At 45.1% G+C, this 12,444-nt stretch overlaps 1 protein-coding gene across 3 annotated transcripts in view; it reads right to left on the bottom strand.

Annotated features, from left to right (window-relative positions):
* Positions 1-12,444, bottom strand: part of LOC115636165 (collagen alpha-1(XXVII) chain-like) — a 226,742-nt gene that overhangs the window by 21,962 nt on the left and 192,336 nt on the right. For all 3 annotated transcript variants that reach the window (XM_030535939.1, XM_030535940.1, XM_030535941.1), the window contains exons 40-43: positions 10,985-11,038; positions 10,600-10,653; positions 1,569-1,625; positions 1,328-1,381 (exon numbers count right to left, since the gene is read on the bottom strand). In XM_030535939.1, coding sequence (XP_030391799.1) covers positions 1,328-1,381; positions 1,569-1,625; positions 10,600-10,653; positions 10,985-11,038 — 219 coding nt within the window. The remainder of the gene's footprint in view (positions 1-1,327; positions 1,382-1,568; positions 1,626-10,599; positions 10,654-10,984; positions 11,039-12,444) is intronic.

Below are 12,444 nucleotides of genomic sequence, written 5' to 3'. Positions count from 1 at the left end.
TTCTATAACTGTGGGCTCATTTCTGACTCTGAACACTCCCTCTCCTCTCTCCCCCCTCTGATCGGGAACAGCCTCCCTGTATCTCTCTGCCTCAATGATTTTCTCATCTGAAAACATCTCCTCTCCCTTGTCTAGGTCACTTTCTTTCTCTCAGCAATTATTATATAGCTCTGCTATTCTGTATTTAGTTGTATGTAGTATTATATAGCTCTGTACTCATACGGTATGATAGACACTATACAAACTAAGGTCTGAACCCTGTAGGGCTAGTTGATACATTCTATACATACTGTAAATACCATCTTTTAAAAAGCAGGTAAGAGGCAATAGACATGGCCTCTTGTACATTCTTAGGGAAACAGCCATCTTGGATTAACTGAGCTAGATAACTGTTCCAAGTACAATAGTTCACAGGAAACAAGCAGCTAAGAGTTACAACTAGCTATTATGTCACAATTTAAGCAGGAAACAGGGCTTACATAATGCATCCATAAATACACAATGCATTAGTTTAACTAAACAATTGATTACTGTTACCCCATCGAAAGACTACAGTGAGTAGCATTTCTCTGGGGACTCGTGGACAGACATTTGGAGATGACAAATAAGAGAGTTTGGTACATTTCTGTAATTAATCATTCTCACTGACTGCTTCTGTAGTGAGGCAAGATCTAACCCTAAGAGATTCTTTTCAGACCAGCTCCAGTCAATCATGTTGAGAAGCTACTGACAGAGGGACTGGAAGACTCTACAAAAACAAGACAGGAGTAAGGGGGACTCATTCATAAATCTGGTCTTGGCTGAGAGAGCCCACCGCTAACTGAAAGGATTTTGGAAACTCCCAATCCACTAAGTTAATAGGGATCCCTTTGAAAGCATCTCGCCTTGTGCCAGCAGCTACAAACCAATACTCTCAGCTCTCACACATCATCATGACCTAGCTGTCTTGTGAGCGATTTCATTAAAGCCTTCTGAGCATGTTCCCCAGACCCCATGATATTTCCTCTGGATTTAAGTCACTGAAAAGAAGGTCCTGCTCATTCTCTCAGCCTTGCAAGCTCAGCTCAGATGAGTGACATTGTGGGATGCTGGTCCTAATGCTATCTGGTCTTTCCTTTGCCTTCAGCAACTGCTCTTTCACTTTAAGGAAAGAGATCTGAATCATTCGTCTGGGTCCTGAGTAAAGCAAACAAGCCATAAACTGCTCACAAAAAGCAACCATGGTGAGATGTCACATAACAATAGCTTTTAATCTTTGTGGCCTGTTGCACAGATGAAGAACTTCTCCAAAGTTAGTTCCTAAGCAAATATTTAGAATAGGACTTACAGGGTAGCCAGGGTCTCCAGGCTCCCCTCGATCTCCTCTGTTGCCAACTGGACCCTACAGCAACACAATAAAGGTTCAAAGTAGATGTGAAATGCCAATGGTCCACTCCATCTGTCATGATCTTTAAATACAGCATCTTCTATGATCAGGGAAAGAATCCAGACAGTTGGCTAGTCTGCATGTGCATCACACACAAAAATCAGGCCACAAGATTAGAGAAGGGACCTGAAAAATATCTTACTCTGTCACCAGGTGGTCCTGGGGGGCCTTCTATTTTCCCATCATCACCTTGTTCTCCCTGTAGACATAAATATTAATGTTAAAACAGCCAGCAGCATACATGGCAGGTGGTCCTTTAAGGGCCCGATCCAAAGCCCTTTAAAGTCAGGGGGAACCTTCCCAATGATTTCAGTGGGGTTTGAATGAGGTCTTAGGGATCGGATAAAAAGATTGTTTTAAAAGGGCACCAATTACTTTATAATCACGTTTCTGTTCAAAGGTTTTTTGTTTTTGTTTTTACTTGTTAGTCTTACAAATGTGATTCTCAAAGGTGAATGACATGAGAGAAATATAAAGACATTCCTCTGGACTCTTTTCAGCTGGTGAACTTTGTGCTGAATCAGTTTCACACCATTTCCGTGCATCTCTTTTGCACAGCAACATAGGGGAGAAAAAACATTCTTTAACAATAGTCAAATGTGATTGCAAACCCACTAGATCTGAATAGGGGGCCTCAAGCAGGACTAATCCTGAAATTATTAAAGTCTCCTTAAAAAGCAATTGACAACATTTCAAATTGAGAGGAGGCCCCTTTAAGTCTAAGGATAACATTTTCAGAAGATCTCTGAAGTCACTTAGGCACAAGTCCCATTTCCAAAGTGACTTAGAGCAAGACTGACAAAGGCATTTAGGTGCCTAATGACTCAGCTAAGCATCTAGTGGGATTTGCAAAAGCACTAAGTAGACTAGATGCCCAACTCCCATCAACTTTCAAAAGGAATTAGGCACCTAATATGTTCAGGTACTTTTGAAAATATCACTAGGTACCTAAGTAAATTCTTAGCTGTTCACAATCTGGCTTGTAGGAGCCGAAGGCTACGTCTACTCTGCAAGAAAAGACCCATGGCAGTCTCAGAGCCCAGGTCAAGTGACTCAGACTCATGGGGCTAAAAATATCACTGTAGATGTTCAGGCTTGGTCGGGAGCCTGGGCTCTGAAACCTGGGGCAGGCGGGGGTCTCAGAGCCTAGGCTGCAGCCCAAGTCCAAGTATCTACACTGCTATTTTTAGCCCTGCAGCCCAAACCTGAGCTTGTAGACCAGGGCTCTGAGACTCACTGCTATGGGTGTTTTGTTTTTTTTTGAATTGTGTAGATGTACCCTTAGTCTCTTTGAAAGTCAGTGGGACTTGAGCTCCTAATTGCCTATGTCCCTTTTGAAAAAAGGGACATAGGCACCTAAATCACATAGTTGCTTCTGAAAATGTTACTCTAGATCTCTTTCCATTCAATATTTTTCCATCTAAAGGAAGTCTAGCTAAAATAATTTGTTTGAAATACACATGGGTACTGCCGAGGGTGAGGCTTAGTGAAGGGCGAATCACACCTATGCGCCTGTTTGGATAAGGATTATGAAGGATGAAATGCTGCTAAATTTGCCTCAGGCTAAGTATTAAGTGAGCACTGATGGGTAAAACTCTGCTGGGCTCTCTTTAAAATGAGGAAATATACTTTAGGGATGGGCACATGATTGATAGATTGGATTTATGATGAGAGATTAGCCTTTGACGTTCAGATCCTTCTTTTGGTTTGGCAAACGGGGATGGAATTTTGAGGGAAGGTCTGAGAGTGTCTGTGTCTCTCTCTCATTCATATTATTCCCTGTATTTCCTGCTGAGAATGCTGCATCAACAAGCCCCTCTTGCAACATTTCTGCCCTTCCCAATTCCATCTGGGTCGGGAAGAAAAACCACAGAAAAGTTGGAAAATAAGGGAGGGGGATGGGAGAGCAGGACAAAGTTATTTCAAATCTTTTGAACTTCCAAAAAAATTGGGTCCAAATTTTGGGTTGGTTCTTATTGATTGGAACCAATTTGACCATCTCTAACAGGTTCACAGTGAGGCACTCAGATACCCTTACTGTGCATTCCATCTGCTAAAACAGAGATGCTGTTGCTGTTTTAAATTCACTTGCATAAATCACTTGGGGTTACAGTGTCCTATTTCCTCTGGAGCCCAGTTCAGAGACGTCTGTTTCTTAGCTCCCCGCATGACAGCTACATTCCAGCTCCTCTGGTTTTTGGCCACTTGATGTTGCTGAGTCTTTGACATACTGCTCCTCAGGATTAATGCACTTCACAGCTCCTTTGGGGTTCCAGGTCCTTAGGATTGTTGTATTGTGATATTTAGGTAATCCTTTCTCCTGGCACGTGGTGGCTGCTGGGTTCTGACTCTTTGGGGCTCCTGCACCAAACATTCTCTCACGTACGGGAACTCACAGTTAAATCTTGTGGAGCCAAGTAGTAGAGTCTTCGTAATTCTCTGGTTATTGGTTTCTACAAACCATCCCAATGTGGTTATTAAGGTCCCCTGTATCTTTCTTCCATAAGTCCTCTATGGTGCTGTGGGTATCCATGATGCCCCAAACATTTGGCAATTGCTCAATGATGCTGCCACCTGGAAGACGACATGCAGAACTGTTTGTCTGTTCTTGACTTTTGGCAATGGCGGGTATGCAATTGATGATGCTCAGCTTCAGACAGTTCCAACTGCAACTGGACAGCAGAGTGCGGCTGTTACCAACAGCTCGTTTTCTGAGGGCGGGTGTAGGGAAACGTTTACAAGTGTGACTGTGGCACAGGTGATGGAGGATGTGCCAAGCTTTAGCGCAGACTTTCAGTTCAAGGATAAAGAGGGCTTGCACCAAGATTAACTTTTGCAGATTGGCAGAGTTAGATTCCTAAAAGTTTTGTGACACTGCATTTGGTGGTATTCAGATCACTGTTCACATCGCACACCCCATCAGGACCCAGCCCAAGCCAGGGAAGCTAATGATCCAACCAGTGGATCAAATTCGGTGATTAATCCTGGTCATGTGCCACTTGAGGGACATTGTGCATATGCTAAGAAGATGCCGACTAAGCAATACATATCCCCTCCATTATATTCTTAGAGATAATGGCATTCTTCCCTTTCTCTGGGTTCTGCCATTCCAAAATTCACTATCTTACGCCAAGGATTTGGAGTGGGTTAGGTTTACATTTATGTTTACATTTTTAAGAGATAACATGTTTGGGGATTCAGTAGGATTCTTGAGGAATGGAATATAGAGAGAAGCTGTGCAAGGACTGCTCATGGATATAGAGTTGGGCAATAAATGGAGAGACTTGGGTGGCTGATTAAAAATAAGAAATAAAATATGTCTAATAAGTCCCTTCCACACTGCCCTCAGAGATGCCACTGTGAAAGGACTTCTTACATGAAGTCAACAGCTAAATATCTTACAACTGATCTACTTTCTAGCCACTGTTGGAGTAGTAGGGACCCTCAGGAAATATGGATATAAAGCCACAGCTCCCCAGTCTCAGATAAGAATCTGAATGTAGATATCAGGATGCAGATGGCTTGATATTGGATACTTCTCTCCAAAGAGGTTGTGGATGCCTTTCCATTTCAGGTTCATGATCAAGGCTCAGTTCAGCGAAAGTTCTAAACTTGGGACTTCTTCATAGAGTGTCATGATCTCTGTAGCTGGTGCCTAGAATAGAGGGACGATGCTCTAGATCTCATACATACTAGACATCTCCCTCCAGGTCTTCAACAGCTCCTGGATGCTACAGGGTTCTTGAGCTTGATTGATAAATTCCAGTACCGCAGGGCTGATCTTCTCTAGGACTTCTTGACGTTTAGATTACTCTCAGAGAGAGGGAGATTAAAGGTCTTTGCTAATTCTTTGGAAAGTTGCAGTTAAAAAAAAGGTTACAGCAAAGAGCAGCAAAGTAAACAAGTTGGGATACAAATGGAAAATGCATGGAGGGAAAGGGAAGGCTTGTTGTTGTTGGCTCCCCTCCCAAAGTGAGATACACCAGTTTGTAATTTTTAAAAGGATCTCATCTGGACAGTCCTAAGCGGCTGCCAAATGCAGGCGTCTGCTCTGAGCAAGGCCTCTTTGAGGAGCTGTGAGTGTACTAAAATCCAGAAGAACAATTAGCTGGGATGGCGCTGTGGAACTCAATTCCGAAATAATGGCTATCTTCAGGCTAATTACTGCTTTGGAAAAGGGCAGACTTTCTCCACCATTAAATACCCTTCTTCTTCTGCTCTGCTAATTTCCTACGGAGTTTAAAAAGTCACAGAGCAATCACAGGCCCATTTCTTTCCTCTGCAGCTTTCCCTTCACTCTCATCTCCAAGGTTTGAATTCTTCCTCTTTTGGTGTTAAGGTTACACGTGGTCTTGGGGAAGGATCCTGACATATGTATTCATGTGCTGTGATCCAGGCAGTTCTTATAAGATAAGGAGTGATGGTCGAGGCTAGGACTTAGATGAGAGGCCCTCATGAGACACCTACGTGCTCCAGGAAGTGGTGCTGGTGATTCAGCAAGTAATGTTACTTTTCCCTTATCACTATGAAACCAATGCCCAGGATGGGATTAAGGCATCACTGTGCTGATGGGGGTGCCATCTTTCAAGTAAGATGTAAAACAGAGGTCTTGACCGCTTGGGGTCACTAAAAGTTCCCAGGGTACTTGGCAGCAGAGATATTGTAATGCTCTGATTCAGAGTCCAAAGCAGGAAGGGACTGCTGTGATCATCCGATTCTAGTGTGACCTCCTGTATAACATAGCTCATAGGACTGCCCTGAATTAATTCCTGTTTGAACAAGAGCAGAGATTCCCAAACTGTACATATATCCCTGGGGCACATGAGCCTGTCAGAAGTGTCATTCTGTCCCAGGGTGGTCTCTCTCCCCCACGAGGCAGCAGGGCCCACCTAACTACTGCATCACGACATAGTCCATTCAAAGAAACTGACATCAAAGAGAGCAGCTGACCAGCTAGGGAACAAGAGCCAGGGGCCAATCAGGCAGCCACCTCCCTAATGTGACATCCTGGCCAAATTCCAATTTGGGTAATTCCATTCCCCCGCATTTCCCAGCTGACCATGGGATTCACTTTCACTTCCTGCATTTAACCCAGAGGTGGCTGCATTTCACTGGAGGATGAAATGACCCCTGTATACAAATTAATTTTGAAAAGTGCCTGGTAAATGCTATGTAAGTATATTGCCTCTCGTATGGTGCCTTCCAATAGCATCTGTTCAGTTTAAGAACAGCAACATTTTGGCATACATTTTCTCTCCTTAATGCCTCTGCTGTTTATTCTTGTAGTCTTTCTGCAGTTGCTCCTTTTGTGTATCCCTGCTATTCCTGACCCCCTGGAAATTGATTACTGGTACTGTAACCTGTGCCATCGGATTAACATGTGGTAGCCCAGTCCACTTGAGATGGCAGGAGCATCTTTGTCAGTGCTTAGCCTCCAAAGCAGTTCCCAATCCCAGCAGCAGAAGCATTGCCTGATAATTGTGAGGGTTTAGAGCACAGCTAGCAGTTGTCTGGTGTCGGACAGTTTGCCAAGCATAGCGATTGCAGGTTGGCAAGTCTCTTGAGGCTGGGTGGGCCAATTGCCAAGGGTGATTCTGGCAAATTGACAGCTATAGAGCAGGAGGGATTGGCAAGCATATCTATTCAGGTTAAGGATTTTGGGGAACATTAAATACTGAGGTGGGCACCTTGGATTAGCTTAAAATTTGCAGTATGTAGGGATAAATCAGCAATAATGACTATACATTACAAAGTCAAATATCTGCACACATCTCATTCTCCTCTGTATTTCACTGCTCAGAGACACTGGCTCTTTTTACTTATGGTGCATGTTACTCACTGTTTTGCATTGGACACTGAAGCCTCCTGTATCTAATGTGTCTGGAACCCTGGGCCAGTCTCTCAAAGGGCAATGTGTAACAAACTGTAAGAACAGTAGGACAATGGAACAGACTGCCTAGGGAGGTTGTGGAACCTTCTTTATTGGAGGTTTTCAAAAGGAGGCTGGATAGCCATCAGTCTTGGGTGGTTTAGACACAACAAATCCTGCATCTTGGCTTGTGCTTGGTGGAAAGTTCTAGCCTTGCTACTTTGAGTTAGATGATGGCAGAAGACCTCTTGGAGAATGGATGCCACTTAATGGAGACACAGAAGCTAGGGGCCATTCATCTTGGTACAAATGGAGAACACTATGGGAAGGCTTGGGAAGCTAAGAGGTAGGACAAAAAGAGGATGGGGTGGCAATAAAAACAAAGATGCAGAAGCTACTCAGCAAGCTGGTGGTGGAGATAAGGGAGTACCAGAGAAATGATCAGATGCCCCAATGCCAGAGATGCAGCTCAAGGTTGGAAGGGAGCAGAGAGAGCAGTGCAGGAATTCTCAGTGGCACCAATAATAATCATGCCTGGAGTGGCATCTCTGGGTTGTGAGTGTATCTAAATTCAACAACTGGATGCTCTCCTAATCCCTTAGATTTTCCTCACTACTTCTGCAGTGGAGTCAGTCACAGTGTAAAAGGAGAGCAACTCACATGTCTCAGAGACTCATGTCAATGTAAAGAATCTCTAGACACACAAAGGTAGAATGGCCTAGCTATGGGTGCCTTTCCACTTGGGATCCTGACTTGGTATGATGGGTTCAAAGTCCTGGCAAAGATGTACCCATGAGATCTCTTCTTAGAATCTCAGGAGTCCCTCTAAGGAAGGAAACTCTTGCCTGCAGATGCATGTCTGCGACCATGACCATCTGCAATAACACAAGTGCTGAGGGATGCCAATAATTCATACCATTCATTGAGTGCTTCCTGCGATAGGAGCACTAAGTACAGTGGGGTAGAAAACCAGGATCAATAAAAATTCAAGCAACTTTTCTCAAGGTAGGTTCCCATTTGCAACCACTTCAAATTACTACTCTTTTCCTTCTTGCACAGGGGGGGAAGAAAGCTGCTGCTGTAGCTACTGACAGACATGTGATTGGCTCCAGCAACAATGCAAGTACAGCCAAAGCCAGCTGGGATCATCTTCAGAGCACTGAGCAGCAAGCTGTGCCGAGAGGAAGCCACTAAAATATGAGTCACTTCTCCAGCCTGAACTGGGTACATTCAAGCTGACTCAGCAAAAGCCTTGAAAGAATGCAGCAGTGGAACAAGGGCTTTGTCATTCCAGCTGCAGTCAAGGCGCTTGTCAAGGGGTGTAAGTGGACAAACAAGTCATGGGCGTGAGAGGCTACGAGTAAAATGGGATGGGAGAAGGGAAGGGAAAACCATTTGTGCTTCACTTACGAAATGTAACAGGCTGGAACAACCCGAAACAGCAGGAAGATTTTCCAAGAGCAGACAGTTTTAGAGGCATGTGTGCAGGGCGTTAGTTTGACTTGACCACAAAACCTACTGATCTAATTTCTTTCACCTTGGGGATTCAGTAGAATTTCTGTGGAACTAGGAAATGCCCCCAATATTCATGTCTATGGGCCCCTTCAGAGATGCAAGAGAGCATGGGTGCCTGGGAATGGTGTCCTGGTGGATTGTGTGCCCTGATCCTGACTTGCACTGATAATGCACTGGCTTGTGTGTTTGGGTACGTCTACACAGCAAAAATAAGAATCTCCCCCTCCCCCAAACTCTGTGGCAGAGATCCTCAGAGCCACACCTGGTCAACTGACTTGGGCTCGCACTGCGAGGCTGAAGATAGGAGTGACTCAGACACTCCTCACTTGCCGGGTTCCTGAGCCTGAATGTCTACACAAGCCTGAGTCAGTTGACTGGGCTCTGAGATTCACTGCCATGTTTTGTTTTGTTTTTTTGCTGTATAGATGTATCCTAACTGGCACCACTGCCCTTTGCTGGATGGGATGCGAGACTTGTCCAAGTATTTATCAGTTTCTAATGCTCATCCACTAACATAGGGGTTCTCAAACTTCATTGCACCGCGACCCTCTTCTGACAACAAAATTTACTACCCAACACCAGGAGTGAGGACTGAAGCCTGAGCCCGGTCATCTAGTTGCAGGGGAGGGGGGGGCAATGTTGAAGACCAAGGGTTCCAGCCCCAGAAAGGGAGCCTGTAACCTGAGCCCTGCCACCCAGGTCTGAAGCCCTCGGGCTTTGGTCTCGAGCCCCTGCAAGTCTAAGCCAGCCCTGATGACCATTAAAACAAGGCCGAGACCCACTTTGGGATCCCGACCCACAGTTTGAGAACTGCTGCTTCTAGCACAGGCCTGCACAACTCGTAAAGCGGCGAGGGCCATATTACTCCAAAGAAAACAGCTGAGGGCCGACCTCCCCCCCGGCCCTGCCGAACCCCCCCCAGCGCCGCCAAGCTCCCCAAAACACAAGACCCCCCCAGCGCCAACCAGCCCCCCTGAAATACCCCCCGCCGCGCAGCACCACCCACCCCACAGAAACAAACCCTCTTTCCCCAGCGCTGCCCCACCGAAACAGCGGTATTGAACCTTGGTAATATGTTATAACAGGCCCCTAAGGTAGTATAATTAAGGTAAAAGAAAAATGTCTTTTTGCTAGAAGTAGAACAAGCTCTTCCCCCAACTTTGTAATCAGTTGCCCTGTTGAATGAATGAGGTGTGACTGAGGAAGGCGTGGAAGGCAGCACCTCCAGACAGCTGCAATCCTTGGAGAGCGGATGGGAACCAGAGCAGATCAGTAGAACAGGTCAGCCACTGCTCGCTCGCCTCCTCAGCCCCCCATCCCTCTAGCTCGCCTACTCAGCCCCACTACTGCCCGCCCGCCCCTTCAGCCCCCCTCCCTCACCCGCTGCTTGCCTAGTCACCCACTGGGGGCCGCACAATGAGCTCCCCCGAGCCGCATGTTGTGCGGGCCTGGTCTAGCACATCAGTGGGAGAATGAGAGAGGATACAATGTAACTAGTGCTGCTATTATTGATGATGGTTAAATCAAGAGTCTTTTTCAGCTCAAGCAGTAGAAGCCTGTGTTTTGGCACAAGATGTCTCAGTTTGTTTCCCAGGCCACACGTCTGCATATCTATGGTGCTTTTTCACATGATCTTTGTGTTGCATTACAAGTGCTAGTGTTTATTTGAATGGGTCTGTGGGAGCTGTGCCCTGGTGCTTCGGTTGGAATGGGTGCTGCTATCTGAGTAGGGGCAGTACTGGCATATGCAGAACTGGAGACAGCTAAACTGCATGAAATCTGACCTTACCTTTTCCCCTTTTGGCCCTGGTGGTCCGATTGGACCTGGTGGTCCTGCATGCCCCTGTGGGAGAATAGAAAACATATGACAGGATTGTAAAAATGGAGTCACTTCTGTGAGAGGATCCTGTATTGCTGACTACAGAGACACCCGAATTGCACGTGCAGGCTTCAGAGAAATATAGACGCATCAGCAGTGACATCATCCATGCCTGGAAGATGGAGGAAAACCAGATCTGAAGAATTCTCCACAGCTCAGACTGAGAATAATAAAGTACTAAGCTGTCTGTCATCCCAACTAAATGGAAATATAAATATAGTTAATTTTGCATCCTGGGCTAATTATTCTGTTAGATTTGGAAATGGGTGAATGAGCATCAAAAAAGCAGCCTTACCTCATAACCCATTAAGCCAGGTTCCCCTTGAGCACCCATCCTTCCTGGAGCACCCTATGGAAGCAATCACACAGAAAAATGCCATTAGAACAGCCTGCTGTCATTGTCTTCAGAAACCACATGCTGCAAGGTGGACTTTCAAGACAGGCAAACCTTAGGCTTGGGAGATTAAACTGAAAGGCTCCCATCTATTCTTCGGGCAAACCAGGTAGCCTTATGGCAGCATCATCCTGAAGTATTCTCTGCACTCACCTATCAAATCAATAGGAGGGTAGCTCCTCCAGCCCAAGTCTCTGCCAAGAGTTTATCAATGAGGTCCCCAGCTCATTTACAGAAATACCGACATCCCAGTAGTCAGTTCTTTTCCAGTTGGCAACTGGCTCATATTTTTGGACTCCTATAAACTCCTAAAAATGCAGAGTCATGGTCTTTCCTCTTATGCCAATGTATCCTGGAAATTAAACACTTGCCTGAATCAGGTGCTCTCCAAATCATTTGGGCATATAGACGAAAATCTCAAGACAACGCAATGTGGATAATGCCTTGCTAATTGCTAGATATATATATAGGTACTGGAACTAGAGGTGCTGCCACACCCGCTGTCTTGAAGTGGACTCCATTATACACAGGGTTTACAGTCTGGTTCAAAGGCTCTCAGCACCCCCACTATACAAATTGTTCCAGTGCTCTTGGATATATACATCATAAAACTAGCAAAGAGTGATGTGTGAACATTGTGCTGATGTTCTGCTCTTCACCTGCCCCCTCTGGATTCTCTTGCTAACTTGTAATCCAGGGTCTTTTTTGCTGAATATTCCTTCAGTGAAGTTTTTTAGTGAGACAGTTCTGATGAAGGCCTGAACCCTTAAACATACAAAGACCTCTTTTGTTTTTTGTGGTTCTCAGGCCTTGCAACAAAGATGACATTGAAGAGTCCTCTTTTGAGCTGCAATTGACGAGGGAGTTGCAAGAGCTGATGTTTTAGGAATCTGAACAAAAGGTTAAAGAGAGTTTCCAAATCCTGATCTTCAGATTAAAGCTAGATGCAAGCCTTTTGCTACTAAGCTGCAGATACTGGCAAACTCCTATTACCTTTCTAGCCAGTGGTGAGTGGAGTAGATTTTAATTGCTGAAGCTCAGGCACATTTCTCCTTCTGGTGCTTTATATTTTATACCCTAATAATTTCTATGCTTCATTTACTCAGTGGGTAGAATACAGAATTCTCAATCACAGGAGGAGCTGCAAGGAGTAGTCACTCCAGATACTAGAAACCATTGCACAAATCATATGGTCATTAAACATTTCCCCTTTACTGCTGGAAGTTCAAGTGCTGGTATGCACTGATATGGGCTGGGAAAGCAGATAATCAATCTAGAGAGTGCAAAGGATGGCTTCCTGAATTTGAGTATTTTTCTGGTGATCTATCAGAATGGGAGTCTGCTTTGTTTTAGAGGGAAAA

This window comes from Gopherus evgoodei, chromosome 16, assembly GCF_007399415.2.
Source record: "Gopherus evgoodei ecotype Sinaloan lineage chromosome 16, rGopEvg1_v1.p, whole genome shotgun sequence".
In the NCBI taxonomy this organism is placed as follows: Eukaryota; Metazoa; Chordata; order Testudines; family Testudinidae; genus Gopherus; species Gopherus evgoodei.
This window is presented reverse-complemented; position numbering and strand designations above follow the sequence as displayed.